The sequence below is a fragment of the Canis lupus genome, chromosome 17 (assembly GCF_048164855.1).
Source record: "Canis lupus baileyi chromosome 17, mCanLup2.hap1, whole genome shotgun sequence".
NCBI classification, from domain to species: Eukaryota; Metazoa; Chordata; class Mammalia; order Carnivora; family Canidae; genus Canis; species Canis lupus.
This window is the reverse complement of record NC_132854.1, coordinates 5,303,830-5,331,752: the sequence shown is the minus strand read 5'-3', so window position 1 is coordinate 5,331,752 and position 27,923 is coordinate 5,303,830. Positions and strand designations below refer to the sequence as shown.

At 39.1% G+C, this 27,923-nt stretch overlaps 1 protein-coding gene and 1 long non-coding RNA gene across 3 annotated transcripts in view; both read right to left on the bottom strand.

Annotated features, from left to right (window-relative positions):
• Nucleotides 1–6,388: 6,388 nt before the first annotated feature.
• Nucleotides 6,389–12,894, bottom strand: LOC140607848 (uncharacterized). Its single transcript, XR_012009760.1, has 2 exons — nt 10,839–12,894; nt 6,389–9,971 (listed from the first exon to the last, which is right to left on the bottom strand). It is a non-coding gene; the product is annotated as an uncharacterized lncRNA (long non-coding RNA).
• Nucleotides 12,895–13,655: 761 nt separating this feature from the next.
• NALF1 (NALCN channel auxiliary factor 1) overlaps nt 13,656–27,923 on the bottom strand; it is a 625,228-nt gene continuing 610,960 nt past the window's right edge. Inside the window, exons 3-4 of one of the 2 annotated variants that reach the window (XM_072782416.1) lie at nt 15,657–15,702; nt 13,824–13,962 (exon numbers count right to left, since the gene is read on the bottom strand). In XM_072782416.1, the coding sequence (XP_072638517.1) occupies nt 15,680–15,702 (23 nt within the window). In that variant the 3' untranslated portion in view covers nt 13,824–13,962; nt 15,657–15,679. Of the gene's footprint in view, nt 13,963–15,656; nt 15,703–27,923 lie in introns of both variants that reach the window. The other variant, XM_072782415.1, reaches the window with a different exon arrangement.

Sequence of the window (27,923 nt, the reverse complement as noted above, 5' to 3'; positions counted from 1 at the left end):
TACCACCTCACACCGGTGAGAATGGGGCAAATTAACAAGGCAGGAAACAACAAATGTTGGAGGGGATGCGGAGAAAAGGGAACCCTCTTACACTGTTGGTGGGAATGTGAACTGGTGCAGCCACTCTGGAAAACTGTGTGGAGGTTCCTCAAAGAGTTAAAAATAGACCTGCCCTACGACCCAGCAATTGCACTATTGGGGATTTACCCCAAAGATACAGATGCAGTGAAACGCCGGGACACCTGCACCCCGATGTTTATAGCAGCAATGGCCACGATAGCCAAACTGTGGAAGGAGCCTCGGTGTCCAACGAAAGATGAATGGATAAAGAAGATGTGGTTTATGTATACAATGGAATATTACTCAGCTATTAGAAATGACAAATACCCACCATTTGCTTCAACGTGGATGGAACTGGAGGGTATTATGCTGAGTGAAGTAAGTCAGTCGGAGAAGGACAAACATTATATGTTCTCATTCATTTGGGGAATATAAATAATAGTGAAAGGGAATATAAGGGAAGGGAGAAGAAATGTGTGGGAAATATCAGAAAGGGAGACAGAACGTAAAGACTGCTAACTCTGGGAAACGAACTAGGGGTGGTAGAAGGGGAGGAGGGCGGGGGGTTGGGAGTGAATGGGTGACGGGCACTGGGGGTTATTCTGTATGTTAGTAAATTGAACACCAATAAAAAATTTAAAAAAAAAACAGTTACCCAGAGTTACATTAAAAAAAATAAAATAAAATAAAGTATTTACCAGTTGCTGATTAAAAAAAAAAAGTGTATATATCATGCTATCTTTGATTCTGAAAATCAAGTAAATAAATGGATTAAAGAGTCATTTAGAAAAATTAAATACTCTCTTGAAAAATAGATTTTTATGACATTATAGGAATTTTTCTGGGCACCCCAACATGTGGAGACTTCAGGAAGAATTTCCAACTTTGTCCACAAATGACCATTGTTGTCATTGAGCTGGATATAGCATTGGGTTTATAATGTGTCACCTTTCAGTTTTATATGTCCTTAGTAATAACATTTATGTTCTCTCTTTTAATATATTTCCCTATGGAGAACAGTGATTTTTCACTCTCAGCTTTGAAAGAATGAATCCCAACCACTAAATCATTGGATACAAAGATTATTTGATCACTTGCTAACAATAGGCCAATAATATAAAGTGAAAAGTATGGCTGCCAGTTCTGTATGCCTGTAGCCTTCACTAAGCTGTAAAGCTGTCAAAATTGAAGATAATGTCTATTACTCATCTTGACCATTGACCTGAACACTATGTAGCCTATTTCAATTAATGTTGACTAATTTTCTTTGGAATTCCACAGCCTTGTGATATGATCATATTTAATCAACACTGAAGCCAGATCTTCATTATAAGACCAGAGATTTGGCAAGTATAAATCTGTGAATAGGAAGTTCTATAAATTCACTGACCTTGAGGACCAAAAGGCATGAATGGAAAAATGGGGATGCTTTCACCAATTTCATTGCAATTCTCCTTTATTTTTGACAATTAAAAATGCAATTTGTTTCTATTATTTAAGACTAAATTGAACTTTAAATAGTTTCATTTACTCTGGACTCTTCCCAGATGAAGGAGAGCAGGGTTATACAAAGTGTTTTGTGAGGGAAGCGGAAAAGCCTGGCATTAGAAAAATCACACTTGAGTCCAAACATAGGTGTTCAGTACTTATATGACCTTGACCTGTTTCTGTGGCTCTCTGAGACTTGTACCTCCTCCAAAAATCTAGAATGAAAAACAACTTTTTTGAGGTTTGTTGTGAGAACCAGAAATGAATTATGAAAAATGCCTGACCTTGACAGATGATTAAAGAAAAAGTTATGTCTCCTGTAAGCCTTCTTTGTCTTTTTAACCACTATGCCCGACGTCACTCAATTCCCTCAGAGCTCTAGTCTCCAAAGCTTCAGTCACTGTCATGTTTGGAAAGTGGTTGCAACTTTCCCACACTGTCCCTTTCTTTTTTTTTTTTTTTTTTAATTTTATTTTATTTATGATAAGCACACAGTGAGAGAGAGAGAGAGAGAGGCAGAGACATAGGCAGAGGGAGAAGCAGGCTCCATGCACCGGGAGCCCGATGTGGGATTCGATCCCAGGTCTCCAGGATCGCGCCCTGGGCCAAAGGCAGGCACCAAACCGCTGCGCCACCCAGGGATCCCAACACTGTCCCTTTCATCTGGGTTGATATGGGCCCAGATGAGGCCTCAGGTTGGGTGGGAGGTCAAGACAAGAAGCCTGGGCATTGGAAGTAGCCACAGGAGAGGCATTCACTGGGTGTTCAAGGAAGCAAAAGGTAAACTCTTATGCTGAGCTATTGAAATTTTGTAGAACAGGCAGCATTATCCTAAGTAACAGATGTATTATGCTGCTGTGAGGCAGTCTTCTGGCCCCCTGAAACATTCCTAAATGTGCACAGGTTGTCCATGGTCCCAAATACATTCTTCTTCCAGGATTCTTTATATGATGAATGGCCACACTGGAAAACTGAGATTCCTTTTCATGCATGTCTTTTTTTTTTTTTTTTTTTTTTTTTTTTACTTGTCTTTATCACTCGTATTCAGAAAATCATCAAGCCCCGCTATTCTACATCATACTATTTCTCAGATCCATTCCTTTTCTTGGTCTCATTCACTGCTGCATTTGCTCAGATTCTCATTATTTCCCACCAATGTTATAGTCCCTTACGGCTTTACTTCCCTCGATCTATGCTGTATGCTCTTGCCAAGGGAAAAATTTTAAATGCGTGAAGGTCCTTGTGCAGTATCATTTTTAAAATAGTCTCTCATGGTTTTTTCTTTGGGGGTCAAATCCAAACTTCTGAGCTGGGTGGCCCCTTGTTTCTCCAACCATGAGACTCTCCCAGTGTGTCTCTCTGAACTGCACACAGTGGTCTCTTCTGCTTTAGTCTTTTGTATGAGACCACATACTCTGTCATTTGCTTGCTAACCTCTTCTTTGGTTATGAGGCCACTTTATCTGTGAAATTTTAACTTTTGCCAGTCAGAGTTAAATGCTCCCATAGGGCTCTAAGTTTACCATACTATTGGCCTACTCTTTGCATCATCACCCTATGCCCTTCTCCCATACTGGTCCCAGAACTCCCAGAAGACCAAAATTACTTCTTTTATGTCAGTTTCTCCAAAGCCTAGCTTAGTCCCAGTGACTGGAGGCTTCTCACAAAGTTTTTTTTCCAATAAATGATTGAAAGTCATGAATGTAGGCAGTTCATATGTCTGTTTAAAATAAGTTAATAAATGGAAATGTAAGGTATACTTACTCTTCTGAAAATGAAAGGCATTAGAACTTGATTTTAACTTCCAGGGTTTTTTTCCACTCTTTGGAAACTTTTTTTTTAAAGATTTTATTTATTTATTTATTTAGTTAGTTAGTTAGTTAGTTAGTTAGTTAGTTGAGAAAGAGAGCATGAGCAGGGGGAGGAACAGCAGAGGGAGAGGGAGAAGCAGAGACTCCCCACTGAGCAGAGAGCCTGATGCAGGGCCAGATCCCTAGACTCTGGGATCACAACCTGAGCCCAAAGCAGAGCTTAACTAACTGAGCCACCCAGGTACTCCACTTTCTGGAAACTTTAATAAAATAAAACAGAAGAAAAGAAATTTATATAATGCTCCTTTGAATACCTCAAGACGTATTTTTATTGCCCAGAAATTTTATTGGTGTTCGTCACATGATTTAAAAAAGAAATGTATTCTCTTCCCCCACATCTTGTTCTTATATGAGCTTGACTGCTGTTTCAGGACAGGTTCCTCATCCTCTTCAGTAGAAAAGCTTAGTCATCAGAAGCTGACAGGGTGCTGTCTGGGAGATGCAGTGCCCCCTGCTCTGATGATGAGAGCTGAGTGTACCAGGGACTTTTTGACAGGGGTACAAATAATATTGTGCCTGAGCTTCATCGTTCCTCCTCTAATGACACAAGAAATAAATTTTCACTTTACACTTACCTCTGAGAAAAACCTGAGGGAGAAATAGATGAATTGATTGGCTGGGTTCACGGGGAAAAGAAAGAAGAAATCTGGTGTTTATCTGTATCTATGAATAAAATTCCATGCTGATTTGATACATTAAATATTCCTGTTCCATTCTGCTGGATTTGGCTGTTATTTGTCATTGTACAGGGTTATAAAATTTGAGATGGATTACTCTTAAAAGAAAGAATCCCTTCACGTATTTTCTTTAGCCCTAGATCTTTCAAAATCGATCCACCCATTTGAAGGTGTAGTGTTACTTACCACTGTATAGTTTGCAGATTATTCAGATAAATACAAAATCAGTGCTGTTGTGGGATGTTGTGGGTGTTGATAAAGAGGGCCAAGCTCTTGTCAAGATGCTACTTCTCCATAAAAAATATAAAAATGGATTTCTCAAGAGTTTAAAAATGTATGCAATACAATTGGATTTCTGTGGAGGTTAAATTTCCATTTCTGTTGAAATACATTTTTTCCAAAATCGAGTTTTGAAAGTAAATTTTCTCTTTTATTATAATATATGTAAATCCAAATGCCTAACCCTGAAAAAGTCAAAGTCACTGTTTGCATCTTTAAATGCGTTCTTTTAAAGGTATTATATTAGTGCTTTTCATATGCTCTTACAGCTTTCCTCTTTTTGAACAGACTATCTCTTTGTAATTGTAATAGAATTAGAGCATCAGAGTTTTCATAAGAAAATTAAAAGGTCTTGGTTGCACAACCAAACATATTCTAAGGATGCTGCATTTAATATATTTCACATCTTTTAATATCATTTAATCCTCTTTCCAATTTTAACAATCAGAGGACAGCCCACATGGTTCAATAATGACATTGACACTAAGAGATCTCATTTCAAAATCCTGAAGTTGAGACAGAGACAGAAAAGCTGAGACAGAGACAGAGAGGAGAGAGGAGAGGGAGGTAGAGAGAGATTGGGAAGGAGGAGGAAAGGGCAAAGAAGATCAGAATCAAAGCAGGTACTTAAATCTCTTGTAACAACATGAGTACTTTGATACACATTGGGGTCAACAGATGAGTAGAGATTTTAATTCCAAGCTTTTTACTGAAAGGAGTCTGACTCTCCAAGGTTCCATATGAAATTTGAAGAGATCCAGAAAACTACAGAAAGACAGCTTCTAAAAAACCACATCAATTAAATAAAAGGTTACATTGTTTTAAAGGGAAAGGCAAACTGCAATACAAAGAAGAGTACCAAATTTTAGACTAATTATGGCAGAATTACGTGAAAATATTTTAAATATAGTTGATTACTTATTTATCACGGTGTACACTTTAGGTACCCCAAACCTTATTTCATTGTATCATATTTCAGAAAAAGATAATCACATTAAATCAAAATGCTTTGGCTCAACTTGATTTTTGTGTAGGGGGTGTAGCAAATGTTTTTTATGGAGTTTTTCATCAAAATTCAATCATTGTTTAAAGGCTTAGAAACAAAATTTGTTGCTGTTAGATTTCATTTACTGATAACTTTTGCGTGCCCTTTAAATGAAGGGGAAGGAAAATATAGATAGACATATCATTTTTGGTGTTATATATATAATGGTGTTATATATATATATATATATATATATATATATATATATATATATATATAATGACATTCTTAACAAGGGCTTCAGTAGGATCCCTGGTTTTATGGCCACATCAGCACCTGGCTTATCCAGAAACATCATGCCTGTGGCTGTTGAGGTTGGGAACAAGACTGTAGCTGGACTGACCATTTAGGGCACCTTCAATCCATATGCTTGGTTCCCTCATCTTCTCCATGGATCGACAAAGTCAGTAGAAATTATTACCTTAGCTGGGCTGCTCCATTTTTTCAAACCATATATAGAAATAGCCAGGAATAAAAAATAAAATAAAAATAAGATACAAAAGAAAGAAGCCAAATAAAGCACTGAAAGCTTCATATTTAACTAGATAATTTTTAAAATCACAATCAACAGACAATCAAGCCTAACAACATATCTACATAGAGAAATTTGGCCAATTCTATTTAAAGAGGAGTTACTTGGATCAATAACATAATGGTAGTGAGAGGAAAAGCAGAGGAACAATCTAGCTGACCAAAGAAACAAGGCATAAACAAACCTTACCAGTGACTTTTATAACTTTTGAAAAATCAGTGTTTAATATTTAATATTTTAATGATCTTAGAATTTGAAATTTGAGAAATAAAGCATTCTTCTAGCTGCTTCTGTACTACATAACAGCTTAGTGAAATTTGCTCATTTTTACATCACTCTTAACCCTTCAGAATTGCCAGCTATTAGTACTTGTTTCTGTTTCTATTTACTTAAAAGTGTATTTGAATGAACTTAGAAAAAAATGAAAATAACATGTGTTTGTAAGTCATACCTATTTTTAATAAATCATTTATCATTGATAAATCTATTAAAAATGGAAATATGGCCCATTAAGTTCTAGTGCAAACATTCAGATGCTTATCATGACATAGAAATGAAAAATCATATCAAGTAAAAGGAAGAAAATAAGGAGAAAAAGTAACAGGGATGTAGTCTTCATTTCAGGCTTTTCCCAATGTCCACATAGAACTTTAATTTTTGCTTGGATGTTCACTTTCTGTTAGGTGTGACGGTCAATAAGAAATGGACATATGTTGAAATTTACTTTTCAAAACAAATGCCCTTCTAGTTAGCTAGCATTTGAACAGCTGGCAGCTTGAGGCAGTCAGTGTGGCAGAGGCTGGAAGTTTTCAAAGAAAGGGTCACCATTTCTATACCTGCTGATCAGCAGCCAATATCCAGAGATCAATAGCAATAGTCTGGCTTTCCAGTGAAATTGTAAATGGGAAAACATTTGAATATGTTAGTTTTAGTCAGAAATAGGGAGTGGGTCAAATATATGCAAATACATTAAAATATCTAGTAGATACAGAGAAGTGGCAAGATGGGGTAGAAAGACTAGAATTGGGGAAATGAGAAAGGTCACCCAAGAAACAGAATAAATTATAGAAAACAAACTGATGGGTACCAGAAGAGAGGTGGAGTGGATGCATTAAATAGGTGCCGGGATTAAGAAGTGCACTTGTGATGAGCACAGAATGATATATGGATGTTGAAACACTATGTCATACATTTGAAACTAATAGAACACCATGTTAACCAAGTGGAATTAAAACTAAAACTTAAAAAAAAATTAAATTTCATATCCACAATATTTGCTTCTCTCAAATGTAGGCTGTTCAGATTATAATCACACTTCAGGTCTTTCCATTTAAACTGAGTGCTGGGAACAAATGGTTCTACCAAAAAAAAAAAAAAATGAAAGAAAATAAAAGAACTCTACATAATCCATTTCTGTAGACTTTATCAAAAACTTTTCAGGCTTCCTGATTTTTTTCAGTGTGATTTCTTTCCATGGGAATTATAATATTCTTTTAAGACAAAGAGATAGCAATTCAGTTTAGAACTATATTCATGCAGAATAGGTTTAAATTTACTTGTAGTGTTTTTGCTTATGGAATCCAGCAGTGTCAAAGATTTGTACTTAGAAAAAATAAATCCACAAGCAGCTTAAAAACCACTCTGAGTCTGCATCATTATTTCCAGGACCATCTTAGATCAATTCACACTTGCCTATGGGGCCACCTCTCAATTCTTATGTATTTCTTTTACTATTCCTTGTAGGATTGGTGTGGGGGGAGGGGCAGACAATAAGAAACAGAAGCTGTGTACGTTAAGTCATTAGAGTTCACTTTAATTCTATAATATATATATATATATATATATATATATATATATATTTTATACTGTTGAAAAGTCATCCATGGTCAGTTTGCTAGATTAAAAATGTAAAGTGTGGCTTAAAATATGTTAAGAGAAAAACCAGTCTAATCCCGTGACCCCGAAAGACTGCAGGAGCAGTTCCCACAAGAAAGCAGTAAATTTCCTTCAAGAACATGTAATCATCACAACTGTAACCAAGGACCCCATTGTGTCTAGGCACATTTATATTATTTGTCTCACTTAAGTGGCCCCCGAGGTGTTTGCACATTATGTGATCTCATGTTCAAATATGTCCTGGCTGCCTTGTGCAGACCATGGCTTTGCCCCTAAGATCCTGTGCTTTTTTTCAGCTGTAAACAAAGAGTTTTAAAAGCACACTGTACTACCACTCTTAGCTGGGGATTTCATCTAGATGTTCCCACCGACCTCCTTCTTCTTTATTTCACTGCATTGACCGGAGGAGCAGCTAGGGGTGTAGCAAGATGAAACTTGGCCAGATGTGGCTTAAGACATTGGAAACCTTTTGTGTTCTTTTAATCATTTTTACCTTTTTAAGTTTAAAACCTATACATCTTATAATTATCTTAGAATTTGGAGAAAATAAATTATACTTCCATAGCAGGGGTGAGACCTATGATTCTCACTGCGCTACAGAGCCCATGTTTGGAATTCACCCTCAGATGTGGTGGGAGCTCCAGCTTCTGGCTACCAGCCTGTGTGGCTTCAGATGACACAGCAGGCAATTGACGATTTGTAACTTTAAGCTGAATGTCTTGTGTCAGGTAAACACAGCCCTGAAGTATGTCAGAATATCTTTCATATTTGGTTTCGTGCCTTGAGTTTTATTCCAAGGCCAAGAGGATTATCTATCTCATTTTATCATTGTACAGAGAATTTCTAGGCTCTGAAGCAGTTTCAAATTTCTTATAAATGTTGTGGAGATACTGCTTTATGCTCCACTTGGTTTTTTCCCCCTTCCCATTTAAAGACTGGTTGTTCACCATCACTCAGTACCTGCATGAAATATTCATTTTTTTCTAAACATCATTAATGCTTGGGGGATAGAGACTATTCTGATTACTTAAAAATTATTATTCCTTCACTAATAGAGACAATCTGAGAGTCTGTTTTCTGCATCAAAGTAGGTAGAGTGTTTAAATGAGCATGCTGCTCAAACTTTAGCAAAACAAAAATAGGAAAAAAAAACAAAAATAGAATTCATTCATTATAATGTTATGTGTGTATTGTCATGGATGGAATAATTTTGTGGTTAAAGTTTTACTTGTAAATGATGTATATACATATACATTATATGCCTACATATCACTATGAAGGCGTGCTATAGCATTATAGCTTTCCTCCTTATATGTATATTTGCATGTGTATATAATCAAATACCTGTCTGCAATTCTAGTAAAAACAAGATGCACCTTTCATATCTCTGACTGAATACTTCCAGTAGCAAATATAGTTGTTACCTAAAAAAGAACACAAATGGTGTCTTAGACTGATCAATGTTTTAATGCTGTCTGGGTATCAAATGCAATCTCTTGGGCACATGGATCTTTCATTTATTCTTTTTTCCTGGCAAAAATGATGTTCGTATTCATTCATATAAAAATTCATTTTTGTTTTTCTTCCTACCTTTCTTCCTTCTCTCTGTTTCTTGTTTTCCTTTCTTTCCTTGCTGCCTGACTTAAATCTTTTATTTTAATGACTACAGGTTCTAGTACTTAATGGCAGCAATTCATTGGTAAGGAACTACATTCCTTTGTCTCTAAAGATGCCATTTAAATGAACAACTTTCACTTACTATATAGTGATAGAGGGGAGCAACATGATTTTTTTTTAAGATTTTATTTATTTATTCATGAGAGACACACAGAGAGAGAGAGAGAGAGGCGAGAGAGGCAGAGACACAGGCAGAGGGAGAAGCAGGCTCCATGCAGGGAGCCTGACGGGGACTTGATCCCGGGTCTCCTGGATCAGGCCCTGGGCTGAAGGCGCCGCTAAACCGCTAAGCCACCTGGGCTGCCCACAACATGATCTTTTTAATGAAAGAACAGTCAGTTTGAAGTCTCACTGAATGTAAATGCTGTAAGGCATGACCTCCAACTCCACTATGTTACTTGACATTTGGTTTTCCAGAATCAAAATCTTCCACAAGCTGGAATTTCTCTATTGCAGAAAAAAAAAAAAAAAAAAAAAAAGACAATTTTAAACATGAGGAAGACTGTTCTACACATTTGTGGATGAAATATTATTTTCTTGATTTTCAATTTGCTTTCAGAAATAAGAGTTTCAATATTGTCATTCATTATCTACTATGCCATGGATATCCACTATGAGAAAAATAAAACGGGATGACGATTACAAAGGTGCAGTGTTGGGGATCCCTGGGTGGCTCAGTGGTTTAGCGCCTGCCTTCAGCCTAGGGCGTGATCCTGGAGTCTCAGGATCGAGTCCCCGTCAGGCTCCCTGCATGGAGCCTGCTTCTCCCTCTGCCTGTGTCTCTGCCTCTCTCTCTTTCTCTCTCTCTCTGTGTGTCTCTCATGAATAAATAAATAAAATCTTAAAAAAAAAAAGAAAGGTGCAGTGTCTTAATTTTTTTGTGTGTAGAATTAACATATGTATGTTGATCAAGTGGAAAAACTAAATGACCTGTGGGTGTAGTGAGATTTGCATCTTCCATGGCTGCTTTTTGACTCTGACTAGGAGTCATTGCCTGTTCAGTTCCTTTGGCTGACCCCAGGAAAAGCTGCTTTAGTTCCCTGTGTCAGTGGAAATGTCATAGGGAAGTACTTACACATTTACAGTATTAAATACCAGGCACTGAGATTATTTTCACATAATAAGAATAAACGTATATGGCAAGAAAAGAATCCTACTAGAAGGAGCGACAATCCAATGGTTGACGTGAGGGATGTAACTCATCCCTGCCCTCTCCCTTCCCGCCCTTCCTCACCTAAATTATAGGTTCACAGTACAATTAAATACTGTGTGCTGTTTCTCCCAACCCTTGAAATTGTTTTCTGGAGGACTTACCTGTCTGGTAAAGTAGTGGTGGTTTTTGGTCTCCCTCTTTTGGCTGCCATCTTCCCCAAACTAAAGTTGAAACATGGCCCAGTGGTATCTTCCAATCCCTCTATATTTGAAAAAAAAATTAACCAGATGCAAAAGATACTAAGAGAAAATGGAACCCTGATTGTCATGGGATACTGTTTTTTTTTTTTTTTCAATCATGTTGCCCAGTGCCTAGAAATAATAACATCTTCCCATGAGAGTGGGTGGAATTTGCATCTGTGTTGATTTGTCATCGTACCAAAGAATGGAAATTCCCATGGCACAAACAAAAGCATGAGGAGCACTGGATAAATGCACTGTGGTGTGGCCTTTGCATGGCAGAGGTAGGGGAAGCTCAGAACAAACTTCTTCCTAGCCATATGTCTTAAAGCCCTTAAAGAGGGCAATTGAAAAAGAGCTCACCTTAAATCTTTTCTTATGAGTCAGCACCCATTCACCCTCCAACCACTGCTTCCCTACTTCTGTCATCCCCCAATTCCACAGAAATCTGTGGCCTATCAGTAGATGGCCTTTAAACACATTCATTTCTACGAGTGTTTAACACTCACCACAACTCAGTGCCCCCAGCCCTCTTTCCACCCACTGTGGCCCCAGAAATAGCACTGTATTTCTGTAAATTAAAAATACTGTGCCTGTTATATGTGTGTGTGTGTGTGTGTGCACATGCACTTGTGAATGTGTGTTAACATTCCCAGGAAAAAAAAACATTTTTAAAAAAGGAACAAAAACTGGAGAATTTTGGATTTTTGGTGTTTTTTTTTTTCTTTTTTGCATTTGCGCAGACCATTTTAGGATTTTCAGTCTCAACAAAACACTATTAAAACGAAGAATCTAGTAAAATATTTGTGCATGTACTGCTAAACAATTCTAGCAATTTTATTAAGCAATACCTTTATTATTTTTTGAATATTCTTAACAGACTGGAACAAAACATTTTTTTTATTCAAAACAAAATATGCATACTGTACGCATGTCGCAGGGTTAAGTATGATGCAGAGATTAAAGTTTGTTTGAACAAAAACAAATGCCAGGGGGAATTTCATAGCTATAAAGTTAATAACTAAATTTTGTTCGCTACGAGGACCTTTTCTATGGTTTTCCTTCATCTCCCAGCTACACAGCAAACATATCTGAAGTGCACTTCCCAAATGTAGTTAGAGTATAGGAAGGAATGTGAAGTGTTTTTTTTTTTTTTAAATCATTTGTTTTGTTTGTTTGTTTGTTTTTTTAAAAACAGCCCTTATGAACTCTTCCTTCCACTGATTCTACTGTAAACTCATAAAAGCCTTTTTTTTTTTTAGAAAGCAAATTCATATACACTCAGCAGGTGAAATGTTCCCACAAAAAGAAAAATACAAACAGAGCGATCTGACTTCTCCTTTTCTCATCAACTATCTAGAGCGTGTTCGAGTGACAAAGTTTTTGCACTTGAATGAAAATGGCTAATCTATTTCTTTTAACAAGTTCTTTTGTGATAATGCAGAATTGCATACACTTTATACCTGGAAAATTTTAAATTATGGGTTGGGGAGATACTGGGGTAAAATTGTACATATTCTGTATACTGCAGGTGTTGGAGCATCTCTACGGTCTCCTCCACAACCACAGAGAGGAGAAAGAAACCCAGATTTGTGTCCTCAGACCCTCTGTTGTCGTTCAAAGGCCCCCACACACCGAGATGTGCACGAAAGCCTGCCTGCAGTCCTGCAGGAGGGGCTTCCAGCCTCGTGCATCCCGACTCGGGGTGGGGGCAGCGGGCGGGGGGGGGGGGGGCTTGGAGAAGGGGAACGGGAGCAACCTAGTTCATGGTGGTTTTCTTTGCTTTTATTTTGTTGTCAACATAAAAATGTGTTAAGTGTCTGATTCCGCCTACCATGGAGAGCACTTGTTTGTTCAGCTAAAAAGGAACCCCTTGTTCTGCTCCCGGTGGGGTGGACCACTGAGGCCCAAAGCCCCGGAGCGCGCGCGCCCGCACTGCGGCTGCACAAACAGAAGCAAGCCACGTTGTCTGCTGGGGGCGGGGGGGGGGGGGGGGGAGGGAGGGGGAGGGGATGGGGGAGGGGATAGGGGGAGGAGAGGCTGGGGGTGGGGGGAGGGGGGAGGGGGGAGGTGCTGGGAGGGCCCTGGGGTCTGGAGGCAGGAGGGAAGAGTTAGGGTTTTTTTTTTTTTTTATTTGTATTTTTTGTTGTTTTCTTTTTTTTGTCTTTTTTTATCTTTTATGATTTTTTTGTTGTTGTTGTTGTTGTATTTTGCTATACCGTGAGGTCATAGCGATCATTCCTCTAATAGAAACTGACAGGACATAGAGACAGAACTATCTGATGAACACACACAATGACTAGAAATATATATATAGATAGAGAGAAAGAGACAGTGAAGACTTAGTTTACCTCTGAGAAACCATCCCCGAAAATAAATCCTGTAGTAACAAGTGCAAAAAAAAAAAAAAAAAAAAAAAAAAATCAAAAATCAAAAAAAAAAAAAAAAAGATAAATTTAAAACAAAACACAACAAAAATCAATCCAAACCGAAGGAAAGCAAATAAAACCTCCAAACATTAAAACACAGTGTATAAAATGGTGTGAGAAATTTAAGTCACTTTACAGCCTTTTAGTCAATAAAAAGCTGTGTTCGTGTCCTCGTTTGGATCCAGGCCCATCTTCAGTTTTGCCCCAGCAGCGGCGAGAGGGTCAGAAGGCCCCGAGGGTGGGTCCGAGCGGGGGCGGGGCGGGGCGGGGCCTGGGCCCGGGCGGGGGCCGGGGCTGGGGGCGCCCCCCGCGCCCCCGCGCCCCGGGCTACTCGTCGCGCGGCGAGCTCTCGTCCAGCGCCTGCACGCCCCCGAGGCCCAGCGCCGTGCCGTTCTGCGCCGCCGAGGCCGTGAGCACTGTGTGCAGCAGGATGAGCACGAGCACGCACAGTTTGAGTCTGCTGTGGCACAGCCTGCTCGCTGATGACACTGTGGGGGACGTCCTGTGACAGGCGCTGCTGGGCCCCAGCGTCCCTCTGGAGGGCTTGCTCGGGCGCTCTTCTCTCCTGACATCACAGCATTCGGGGTCATCGTTGGTTAGAAAGGTTTCGTAGAGCCCTGGGGACGGCAGGAAGACAGGGGCCGGTTAGGGGGAAGGCCGAGCTGCCGGGAGGAGCTCCCAGGAGACAGAAGCTGCCAACCCTCTCAGTTCTGAGCCACCAAACCCGGGGGGCCGGAGCCCTTTGTAAAGGAGAGGCCAGCGGAGACCATGTGGGGGCACGGTCGGTCACCTGTGCCCAGGCCCGTCTTTGCAAATGCCTCGCTGTGCTTTTTCTATTCCTGGAGCTCACACCGGGGTGGGGGGAGTTCTGGGTCCTGATGAGTACGGAATCACCCGCTTGGTGCCCAGGATCGCACCACCGCCCCTTCTCTTCACCAGGAATATGATTAACTGGTGCATCGCCCAAAACCAAGCCAAACAACCCCCCCAATCACAGCATCACAGCTTCGGGAACCGCCTTCACTGGTCTCCCCAACCTCAGGGGTCCTCGCTCTCCTTCTTGGTGAGTGGGCAGAGCCGCCCAAGCATCCAAGGGGGGGGGGACCCTTTCCTTTGGATTTATTTGGTAAATTATGCTCTGATTCTTCCATTTGCTGTTCTGCGGAAGGATGCCTATCCTGTGCCTGGACTTTGCCAGAAGGGTCTCCCCGTCCTTCTAGGAGTTCTGTTTCCAGCCTCCCCTCCTCCAGCAGCTGCCTCCCCTCCTCCAGCAGCTGCCTCCCCATGAATGACTGTCTCCTTTGCTCCCTCTCTCTTTTCTTCCCTCCCCCCCCAATCTCTTCTTTCTCCCCCTTCCTTTCCCCTCTTCCTCTATAATAAGACATTGTTCTCATTTTTAAATTGATTGATGGATATCCTAGAAACTTTCAAAGTGGTAAAAAGAATAAAACACTTGACTACCTCTATCTTTCCGATCTTGCTCCTTGCCCTATTATATGTGATGTTGTTAAGTAGCTACTTAAACCATTCTGTGTCTTTTTTTTTTCTTTTCACTCGACAGCCGCATTTTCTCAAGAATGGTAGAATAAAGTTTCTACACAAATTGTATTGGGCTATCCTCAAGCCTGAAACTTTGGAAGTGAGGATAGAGTAGTTTTAAATAAGATTTGGTATCGAAGACCTGGGCTTAGTGCCTAGCATAGAGAAGTCATTTGAAAATGTTCGCTCTTAATAATAACAGCTATTAATAGTGTCTCATTGCCTCCACCTACATAATACAATCTAAAATGTCTTTTCCCATCTCTTCAGACTCCTTGACCTGTGCTTCAGGACATCCTGAGCTACTGGCTCTTCCCAGAACACATGATACTTTCACCACTGCCCAAGACTGCCTTTTGTTCCTGGATTCTTTCCCATCAGTCCACGGACTTTACTCTCATTTATGCTACAAGTTCAACTCCCCTGAAATTCCCTGTGTGAAGTCTACACTCTCTCCTGGGCTGCAAGTCCATTCTACCTTAACTCTTCAATGGAGCCACTGTTATCTGTCCTTTTCAGCACACTTGCTAGTTTTATGTCAATTTCCTTATTCATCTGTCACCTTAAAAGCAAGAACTATGTATTTTGGCTTTGTGTTCCCAATACGTAGTAGAATGCCTGAACAAAATAGATCCTTAACAAGCATTTATTACATGAATACACTCGATATATATTTGTTAAAAAAAGAGACTCTATTAAATACAATATTATATACTACAATCTTCAGATTCTTTTAAAGAAATGACCAAGATATCCTTATAATGATGCTTACAATATTCATTTCTTCTTAGGCATTCAAAGGTAAACTTCACCTTCTCCTAGATAGAATATGGAAAAAAAACTGAATTAATGAGGTCTGCAGCTCCGACATTTTTAATGTATGATATTTTCTTTTTTCATATACGATACCTCACTAGTAGGCTAATCATTTATTGAAGTATACGTTTTCCAAAATTATATTCTACAAAGAAGAGAGTTTATAGTTAAGATCATAAGAATAGAAATCTAAAGGTCATTTAGATCAACATTTTAGAATATAACAAGAATATATTTAATGATTTCATCCAAGTAAGAAGCTCTCCCAAACTCAGAAGCTAGTTTGCTGACTAGCAAACTCTATGACTAAAGTCATTTCATAGAGAATAAGGCAGGTCATTCAGGCCAATAAATGTACTCTTCTTCTCGACTGATAAAATTCATACTGTTCCTTTTCCCCTTGTGCATCCTTTTAGTAAGATTTTTTTTCAGGGTTATACATGCATATACATGAATAATCAAACAATTCCACAAGAAATTTTTTTTAATGCCTCCACCTCCCCCATCCCTAATTCTTCCTTCTCAGAGGCAAGTACTTGAACCTCTTTTCGCTGTTTCTGTATTTAGCTACATTCCTGCAAATAACCTGTTTTATGCTTTTCTTGATTTTTCGCTTGTTGTCTTCATAGATTTCCCCCTGGGACACATGACAGCAACATCATCAATACTCATTTTTCAGCTCCTATGCACCCCCGTCCCTGCATGGTAGTCATTCAACAAAGTTCTCTTTATTAGGATACGACAAAAAACAGTTCTTAACTCAGACACACAGTCAACTTGAGTTTTCTGTAACTTACAGCTTTGGTTTTCCTAAGATAATAATTATCTTACAGCTTCCTAAGTACTTACTACTTCAACCTCAAGTACTTCCCAGCTGTTCCAGCAAAATAGGGCATTCTATCTTTTCTCCTGGAGTCTTCTACCATTGGGACCTATGGTTTTATGCCTGGCGCCCAACCTCCAGCCCGACTGTCTCAGTGAACGCCCTCGTGGGGGATGCTTGCATCCCCGTTCTCTGGGTTTCCTATTCAGGAATAGCCTACGTGTCCTTTCTCGATTTAAGGGACTGTGGCATCTAGCATCTTCCTAAGGAAAGTTCATTGGAGCAAATATCTAAGATGCTGCATGTCGAAAAATGTGTTTATTCTACCTTGTATTTAACTGCTTGTTTGGCTAAGCATGGAATTCTGGTTCAGAAATTCTTATCCTTCCGATTTCTGAGCATGACTCCTGCCTTCCTTCATCAGGCCTCTGGGAACTGTCCTGTAATTCTCTGATCTCAACTCTCCTACTTTTATGCCACTTCATCTCTTTGCTCTACTTTCTGGAAGATTCAGGGAGCTTTATTGTGTAATGATTTTATTGTGTTTTTTTTCTATCACATTTTAATTTCCGAGAGATCTTTTATGAACTCTGAATGTTGGATTTCTCTTTGTTTCTTTCTTTGTTTCTTTCTTTCTTTGTTTCTTTATTTCTCTTTCTTTCTTTCTTTCTTTCTTTTCTTTCTTTCTTTCTTTCTTTGAACTGTTTTCATTTCACAGTTGCAACATATCATTTTATCGCTGAGATATTTGCAGGGCTTGTATTTTTCATGTTTTATTTCCTCCCTGGATGGGCTCTGTTTTCTCTGAGCCACTTTTTTCTTCTTTGTTTCTTATTTTTTATGTGGGAAGCCTATGCATTCTTGATTGAACGCCCACAGTGAAAAGCATTGCAAATCAGGACACCTAAGGAGGGGTGTGAGTGGCCTGGTGAGGGAACCTGCCTGAACTGTTTAAATGGAAAAACTTGTTCATTTCTTCCCTTTACATTGGTGAGATTTCCTAGAAAATAGCCAGTGTTATCTGTCCAGGAGAACAGAGGCTGTGCTGAAAATCAAATGGGAGAAGATAGCTGGGGATGGGAGGGTCTCCACCCAGTGTGTACACATTCATTTAACCCACATTTTGGGTCCCTCCCCAAACCTCCCCATCCTAGTGGCACCAAACCCAACAACTCTCTCCAACCATCTCCTAAAAATAGTCCTCCCTGCATAAAGAAATGGGTAAATGCCTTTCTCTGGGGTTGGGGAGAGCAAGTGCTGAGTTGGAGAGGCGGGCATGGGCTGTGCAGATCTGATGGCTTCTAAACAGATTTCTACCTTCCACCCTATCCTCACTCTGCTGCTGCCTTCACAGTATGGGCTGCCCTCTGTCCCTGTGTCTGGAGAGTTTGGAATGTGAATCCCGCTTCCTGGTTCCCCTCTGCTGTGTCAGCAAAGGTTTCAACAAACCCTTTACTGGGCACCAGTTTTCGTTCTAGTTTCTAAGAGGTTCTGGTTGTTGTCTCCATTCTTTCATTCTTTCAGATTTATGCCTAAAAATAATTTCTTTCCTGTTGGGTCTGCATAGAAAACATGACTGCACTCTTCTCTGCCCCATTCTACTCTGTTCCATCTCAGATTCACTCCCCTAGCTAGGAATGCTGCTGGCAGGTGGATCCTGCCTCAGTGTTTCCCCGGAAACTATCTCCCAGCCTCTGGGCAGCCACTTCCAGTCATCAGAGCATCTGTGAAGGGCCATCTCAGCTTCGGATACTGACCCCCTGCCCAACCTTCCTTCCCTGACTCTCTCACAGATACACTTTCCCGATGAACCACCTGCATACAGATGCATTTCCTGGGAAGTCTACCCAAAGCATCTAACTCTTCCACATCATTCAAGGGACCACGAGAACTTATTTCCAAAAGAAAATCATTTCTCAAGCAATCATTTCATTGCACAGGTATATAACTGATTGGGGTTTCAAAAGGAAAAGAGGAAATTTTCAGTGAATGAAATGTTCTGATACATTTTGCTTACAAAATGCTCTATTTGCAATCTCTGATGAATCATTAGTTGCTATTTGACATTGAATAATAATAATAATAATAGCAATTATTATGCTAGCTTAGAGTACCAACCTCATGAGATTTCTTTGCAAATTAAATAATACACATAAATTGCTGAGAAGAGTGCCTGGCAGATAGTAAAATCTCACATAATAATTATTATTCCTATACTAAGTTGGGATAAATAGTGGAATCAGAATCTATTATGAAAAAAGACTTTAAGGAACATCCAATTCAAATTATTTTACTGTTTCCCATTCATCTGAGCCACTCAATGGGAAAAACCTTATTTTTCATAGCTCAAAACAATTACTCTAGTATGGTCATTATAAATATCGTCTAAGTACAGGAAAGCCAAATATTCTAAGGAAATCCTTAAAATAACCACATATAATCCTTTATTATCTCAGTAATTTGCCTTTTACCATCATATATGAGACTAATTTTTTCAGATATCTGAACAAGTGATATACTTAAAATTTTTCTGAATGCAAAAGTCTTAAAACAGTAAAGTAAAAAGAAGAGAGGAAATCACTCCAAATCTGACTTTGATAGGAGGAAAAAAGAAACAAAAAGAAACTGCTGGAATTGGTTTCCCCAACTTTTTTTTTTGGTTTCCCCAACTTTTTAATTAATACAGACACATATATACACACAGAGTGTGCATGTAATTTCTATATTTCACATGGAAAAGTCTATTCAGCATGTGTGACTATACTTTACCATGTTATTCTTTATTTGATTGGGTAGTATTGATTTTAAATGTTGTGTTTATATCTAAGTGAGATTGTATATGTAATATGCATATACTATAAATGCGTATTCTATACACATTACTATTGAGTTTTAGTAACTCTAGAATAATTTATATGGCATGGAATCTATAAAACTTTCTAGCTATAAGGTCTTTCTTTAAGGTAATTTTCATAATTTTACAATTTCTTTCATGGCTATTAATCTGTCAAGGTGGTTTTGTGCCAAGTTTGATCATTCATATTTCTCTAAAAATAGCTTTTTTTTTGAGACTTTTACATTTATCCATGTAGAACTATACATATTTTAAAACTAGTTTTCTAATCCTCTCCTTCATCATTAAACTTTGTTTCATCTTTTTTTGACCCTGGTAAGATTTTCAAGATTTTTTTTGCCCACTTTGTTTTGCATTATCAGGGATATAGCTCTTGAACATTGATATATTCTCTTCATTAATACATCGATTTCTTAATTATTTTTATCTTTTGGTTGATTTTCATTTATTATTTCCCCTTTTAACTATATTGAATTGAGTGCCACTTTATTCATTTAAATTCATGTTTTTCTATCGTGGCCATTGCTGCTAGAAACATCGGGGTGCAGGTGTCCCGGCGTTTCATTGCATTTGTATCTTTGGGGTAAATCCCCAACAGTGCAATTGCTGGGTCGTAGGGCAGGTATATTTTTAACTGTTTGAGGAACCTCCACACAGTTTTCTGTGGAAGGAGCCTCGGTGTCCAACGAAGGATGAATGGATAAAGAAGATGTGGTTTATGTATACAATGGAATATTACTCAGCTATTAGAAATGACAAATACCCACCATTTGCTTCAACGTGGATGGAACTGGAGGGTATTATGCTGAGTGAAGTAAGTCAGTCGGAGAAGGACAAACATTATATGTTCTCATTCATTTGGGGAATATAAATAATAGTGAAAGGGAATATAAGGGAAGGGGGAAGAAATGTGTGGGAAATATCAGAAAGGGAGACAGAACGTAAAGACTGCTAACTCTGGGAAACGAACTAGGGGTGGTAGAAGGGGAGGAGGGCGGGGGGTGGGAGTGAATGGGTGACGGGCACTGGGTGTTATTCTGTATGTTAGTAAATTGAACACCAATAAAAAAAAATAATAAATAAATAAATAAATTCATGTTTTTCCTTAATAACTTAGTTACTGATCTAAATTTCCATCTGAGAATAGCTTCAGCCAATTTTCTTGTTTTAATATGTAGTGATTTTCCATATTCTGTAATTGCAATACCCATTTCCTTTTATATCTAAATGACTTAAAAGAGTGTTTTATGGCTTTTAAAATAATGTCACTGATACATTTTCAAAACTATTTTTGTCACTAATTTCAGGTTTTATTTACCTTAATTTCAAGAATGTGGCCTTTAAAAAGTTTTTCTCTAATTGCTTTCTTTGTGGATTTTCTTCATGTTATATAAAATTATCATCTTTATTATTTTTTACAAATAGTAACATTGGTAACAATGCTTAATCTTTATGTTTATATATTTTTTTCTTATTCAGAATGTCATCAACTGAGAAATGTGTCTTCTTCAACCATTTCTGATGATTCTGCTTTATACATTTGGCTATTAAGTCAGTAGGTAAAGAAAATTAACAACTTCATATTTTTCACTAGACATTTACTATTAATCAAGAAAACATGATACTCTTTGTTCTTACAAAGTACATACATATACTTTTTTTTGGTGAAGTTTTGTTGGTTTTGTTCTGTTGTGGTTTTGAACATATTTTGTCCAGTATTAATGTAAACTTGATGCATGTTAGCACAGTCATCTGATATATCTTTGTCCATTATTTTAATTTTTCTTGACCTCTATATTTTCTCTGTACTGTGTTCTACCTATAAGAATTTCACAATGATTGAAAAGGAGAGTTTAATCCACTTACATTTATTGTCAGACTTGTAGTGCTTGATCTTGCTTTGATCATCATATAATAGCATTTCCAAACATTTAAAAATGTTTCTTTACTTTTTTCTATCTTTTTCTATGTGAGCATATTTAAATGCTGTTTTTTCATAATGTGCTAAATGCTTGGTGTTGTCAATTCTACTAGACCTTGGCTTTTAGAAAACATACATAGTTGAACCTATTTTTTTTGTAATTCAGGATCACTGATAAAGAAATTAACAAAATTTTGTTTCCTTCAACACCTCATTCTGTATCATTTTTGGCTGCCATCAGATGTTTTACAGTCAATTATTGTCACATTACTCATTTTATAGCCTGTCTCCTCTTAATTATTAATAATACCTGCAACTTGCTTTATATTGATCTTATTCAGAGATTCTGTGGTTGCAATTAACAGAAACTCACAGGAGCTGATTTAGGTGAAAAATTAAAAGTATAAGAACAGATGGTAGGAGTAATAGTGGAAAAATTCAAGCCTTTTTCATGAAATACAAGGTACACCAGGTGACATGAATCACGGGGTTGGTCATCAGAAAGGGACGTGTCCTCATGTGGTGGAGATGAGCACTGTAATCTCAACTCCCTGCTGCACACCTCGCAGGGGAAGGAAGGCTTGGCTGTCTTTTTATGCATATGCACACACAGGACTTCCTCATCTGGTTCTCTCAGTTCAATGCCATCAGGTTGTGACACAATCCTGGACTTGTTCTGATCATCCTTGCCGGTCCCACCAGCCACGTACTGAGATGAGAGAGAGATGCCTGCAGAACAGACACGTCCATGGATGCCATCCACTCTTTTTGAGAGACATGAAACGTCAGTGGTCAACTATGGTAGTTTCTCCCTGGAGCTTGTAGGATACCTCCTTCACTCTCAAAATTCAGAAATGTTTTGAATTTAATCTCATTTAAAAAATTTTTCCAGAATGGGAGGAATCACTTTAACCTGCCAATGAGTGTCCTGAATCTCAGGAAAGATATTTCTCATAGTTTCTTTTATTGTTTCTTTCCTCGGTTTTATGTTTTGTATGTTTTCAACTTATCACATTCCCTGTCACCATTTCTACATTTTTAGTTTCTGCCTTGGGCCTTGCCCCTACATGCTCATCCCTCCCCTTGGCTTATTCCAATTTCTAGATGGTTGATACTATACATCTATAATGTATTTGCAAATTTTCTTTGTTGCCCTGCAATATTGTCTTTTTTAAACTTAAACCTAGTGTTATGGTTGCCTGCTTCTCAGCCAAATTCCCTTTTTACTCTTCTCCCTTTGTTTTAAAGGTCCTATATGTTCTTGAATTTTATTGAGTAGATGCAGTCTAAAATTACCCTTATAGTAACTTTTCTCAAATATGTGCTCTATCATTCTTTTTCTCAAACTCTGTCTTCCTCCTCCCATGTAAAGTATATTCTAATTAGATTCCATATTTCATTTTCTGTGTGTTAAAGGTTGAATCAAGTCCCCCAAAGAGATATGTTGAAGACCTAGAACCTAGTACTACAGAATGTGACCTGATTTGGAAAGAAGGTCTTACGAGACTTAATCAAGATGAGGTCATTATGTGATACCTAGTCCAATGTGATCTGTGTCCATAAATTTAAAATAATAATAATAAAAAAGAAATTGGACCCAGAGACAGGCATGGATAGAGGGAAGACTGGAACAGATCAGGGAGAAGGTCATGTGAAGGGGTGAGGCATCTACAAGTCAAGGAAAACAAGAGATTGCTGGCAAACCCAGCAATCTGCTAGGAGGCAAGAGTGGAACAGACAGTCCCTCTGATCCCTCAAAAGGAACTAACCTTATGACACATTCATCTTGGACTTCTTCTAGCCTCCAGAATTGTGAGACATTTTTCTTACAATAGCCCTAGGAAATAATATTCTGTATATTTATCTTTGAACAAAGATATGTTTCCATTTGCCTCCAGAACAGCTGGAGTAGCTTTGTTATTTATTTAGTTTGACATCTCACTCCCCTGAGGATGCTGCTAGAAGTACAGGAAGGGATTCAGGGCTCTGGCTAACCTTTCCCCAGTTAGTTCTTTTCACCTGCATCTTTTCTGAATCTGCTTTCCTGTGACCACCCACACCTCCTCGGGGCTGCATTTCAGAAGAAGCCCATGCCCTGTCCTGAGGGCCCCTGCACAGCTGTGGAGAATGCCTAGGGTCAGCACTGGCTTCAGAAAATCCAGTGGAACATTGACCAGCTCTCTCTCAACTCTGTAAAGCATTTTCCTCCAAATAAGGACTCGTGGATCACAGATCTCCATGTTTTCCCTCCCAGTCCCGAGGGAGAATTGCAAGCAAGTCCTCAGAGTGCTCGAATCTGATCTGATTTCTATTCCTCTTAAAGAAATGGCTCTGTTTCGGGGTGGCTAGGAGGCCCCTTTCTAATGACCTATAGTTGTCATGTTCCCTTGGTTATTTCACTGGAGTCAGAAGTGGGGAAGTCAGATGCTTCTGTTTACTTTGCCACTTACTGTCTGCTCCTTTTTTGTTTGTTTGTTTTCCTAAAGAGGAATTGTTAAAGGTCCTAAGGATAAGACTGCATGATAACCTTTTACTTATGCCCACCCAGGAGACTTTAACTGGAATACATTTTCATCATAAAAAAATAAATGTTTTTGAAATAAATGAGCAATAATGGCAATGAGAAAATTATTACATGAGTATGGAAATAATAACCCTGGAATAACATAAAGCATAAAATGGAAAGCAAACAATTACCTTTCTCTTCAATCCTAATCCTGTTCTCCAAGGATAAACACTTCTGATGGATTGTATCTGCTTTTGGTTTGCTTTTGTGTTGGGAATGATTATCTCTGTAACTCTATACAACAAATTCCTTCAGCTATTTCTTAATCCAGTGATTTTTAGACCCACTAAAGAACCCACTACAGTTCTTTCCTCCTCCCCTGATCCCGAAAGGTGGCCAATCATTTTTTTTTCTCTAAAACTACAGTTTCCTGTGTGTATGTGTGATGTACATTAATTTTGAATATTGAAAGTTAGAAAACAAAAGTGCATCCTGAGAATTCATTTAATCCTATTTCATTACAATACTCTTACTCAATATCATTTACATATTAGGAAAAACAGAGTCTCACTTTTTATGCTTCATCAATTCATAAAAATCATGAAAATTTTAGATTCCTTGATATATGACCCATGATTCTCTTGCACATTTTTCCTGAGGTTCTAGTTGTCTTGCATTTTTTCATAGAATCAGAAAAAAAATGTTTTAACTTCTTCCCTGTATCACTGACCCATCCAGTCTCATAATCATACCAGTTTCAATGTTCTAATATGAGCAGTTCTAATATTTTTGTTGCACATATTATCTCATGAGTGATTTCCACTATACCACCACCACAAGATCCTACAGTATCCTCTTTCTCAGGCTACTCTTTTGTTTGACTAGAGTAAAACTTTAAATTATGTTCCAGATGGGATGTGTGGAAGGTAAACTTTCAAGAGTATACATATTTAATTTAAACAAAAAAACTTCATTCTCACAATTGAAAGACAGTTTGTCAGGTATAGATCCTAGTTCACAATCTTTTTGGTTCTAATAACTTTTGAGGCATCAGTTGGCTGTATCTCAGCATCTAGTGGTGAAGGTTCTAGTCGTATGTGTTTCCTGTTGATGAGTAAAAGCTCACCACACATTCAGCGGTGAAACCAGCACTCATTCATCTACTCACACTCCTGTGGGAAGTCTAGCAGGGCTGATTGGTTTCTCTGGCCTGTGTTCACAAACTAAAATCAAAATGGTGGCAGGGCTGAATTCCTTTCTGGAGATTCTGAGGAGGATTTACTTCTAAGGCCATTAAGTGTATTGGCAGAATTTGGTTTTCTTTACTTGTAGGACTGGGGTCCTGCAGTCCTCACACACTCTTGACAGGGTAACTCTCAGCATCCAGGAGATGTCTATCCCTGCTTCTTGGCTGGTGGTCCCTTTCTCCACCTTCCAAGCCAGCAATGATCTGTGGGTCCTACTCATTCTCTCTAACCTTAGTTAGTGTCAACTCTCCTGCCTCTCATACTGTGTCTCTGACTGTCTGCCTTCTTCTGTGGTTTTCAGGGCTCACGTGATCAGAATGGGCCCACCCAGATTATCCAGGATGATCTTCTACCTCAAAGTCCATAACCTCAATCCTACCTGCAAAATCTTTTTTGCCATACAGTGTGTTCATAGGTTCCAAGGAATGGTCACAGGCATCTTTTTCATTGAGGAAGGCATTACTCAGTCTATCACTCTGCCCTCTGGCTTACAAAGATTCACATCCATGCCACATGCAAACCACATCCAAAGATTCCAAATGTCTCCACCCAAAACAGCAGCAACTCAAAGTATGGAAACCTCTAGATCTTAGTTCAAAATCCTCGAATTTCTTGACCCAAATCACCTACATTAGGTATGGATGTGATTCTAAATGTAATCCATCCTGGGGCACAATTTCTCTCCATCTGTGGAGATTGTAGAAAGCAAGTTATCTGCTCCCAGCATCCAATGTTGAGACGTTGAGACAAGCACAGGCTAGGACTTACAGACACTCAGCGTCATAAATGAAGACAATGGCAGGAAAACACGTCATCGTCCAATTCAGTTTTGAAGGCCAGCACCACAAACTCCATTTGGTTTCCAGGCTTGGGAATAATCCTGTGTGGTTCTCAGCTTCCCCTCTGGGCCCAGAGCTCTGCCCTCTGACCATCCTTCCTCTTTTATGACAAACGGCACGTGTTTACAGCTGAGTAGTTTCATTAGTGTGGCTGGGGGTGTCTGACTCCCTTTCTTCCTTCCATCCTGCCTGTCCCTTCCAGTCCAAGCTGGCAGCGTTTTTGCTGATATGAATTCTTGATAACTATGTGAGACTCTTGTCTGTGTCACAAGGATTCACTCTCTCTCAGACAAGAAGCGCCTCCACAGATCTTTCCTAGATAATCCCTTTGCTGTTTTTGGCCCTTGCTCAGATGGCTGAGAGGATCTCTGAGTCACACCTGTCACCTCTTCAAAGAGCCTCTGTATAGCTGCGTACGTGGAACATTCAGACTTTCTGAGGTGTTGGCATTGGTTGTGCTGCCACACCCTCTGTTCTGTTCTGTTTTGTTTTCTCCAGAGCATGCTTTCCTGACAGGACATTTTTTTATCTCTTGCCATCTTGGAAGACAGAGATTTTCCCAAATTATCAAATCCTGGATTTGTATTGTTTAATGGTTCCCTCAATTTATCTGTCTCTTTTTGCATTTTATTCTAGGCAGCAAGAAAACACCAGGCTACAGATGTAGCCTGAAACACTTTGCTGGGAAATCTTTTCCACCATAGAGCCAACTCCATCACTTACAATCTCTGCCTTCCATGCTTCTGCAGGATCCCATTCTGATAGGCTTCCTAATACTACATAACATGTTTCCAGTTACCATTAACACCCTCCTCCTCATCTCCCTCTGAGCCCTGGCCAGTGGTCTTTCATGCCACACTTCTACCAACATCCAGTTCAAGGCAATCTGGGAATTTCGTTATCATGCTATTCAAACTTCTCCCAACATCCCCCATGGTCTGGTTCCAAAGCCACTTCCACATTTCCTGGTATTTGTTATGCAGCCCCAGACTTCCAGTACCAAGATGTGTTTTGGCTTTCTATTGCTACTGTAAAAACCTGTCACAGACACAGTGGCTTAAAATGGCATCTGTTTCTCACCTCCCAGTTCTGTAGGTCAGAAGCCAGGGTAAGTTTGACTGACTTCCCCACTTGGGGTTCTGTGAGGCTGAAATATAGGAATTGGCCTTGACTATCCAGGCTGATTCAGGACATTTGCAAAATTTACTCTCCTGTGGTTGTAGATGCCTATTTTCTTGCAGCAGTTGACTAGAGATCTGCTTCTAGAAGCCACCTCATCCCCCTGGCTGGTGGCCTCTTTCCCCATTATGAAATCTAGTAACAGTGGAGTTGAGTCTTTCCCACCTCCCATTTCTCTGATCCTCATGACTCATCCTTCTGGCCCTGCACTTCTCTCTTCTGTGATGACGTTGGGCCCAGCTGGTTGACCCAAGACAATCTTCCTGTTTTTTGTTTTTTTTTTTTAAGATTTATTTATTTATTTATTTATTTATTTATTTATTTATTTATTTATGATAGACATACATAGAGAGAGAGAATGAGGCAGAGACACAGGCAGAGGGAGAAGCAGGCTCCATGCCGGGAGCCTGACGCGGGACTCAATCCTGGGACTCCAGGATCACTCCCTGGGCCAAAGGCAGGCGCTAAACCGCTGAGCCACCCAGGGATCCCCCAGGACAATCTTCCTATTTTTAGGAAGATTTAATATGAGCTGGTTAGCAACCTTAATTCCACATGCAGAGTGCTTTCTGTCATGTAATGTCATGTGCCCACAGGCATATTATTGGGGGAGAAGACCAAGGAGTCCCACACCCTGCCTCCACACTGTCAGCATCCGTCTCGTTTCACAGAGGGCTTGCTATCTTCAGTGAAACCTTTTTGGATATTGCATGTATCTGTTGTATTATAAAATCTCAAGAAGATATGTTTGCATATGGTTTCTCTATAGCTTCTTTTGCTGAACTCCTTGCAACTAAAACCGTATTTTTCTTTCACTCTGGAAAAAGTCCTTCACACATTGCTTTGATAGCCAA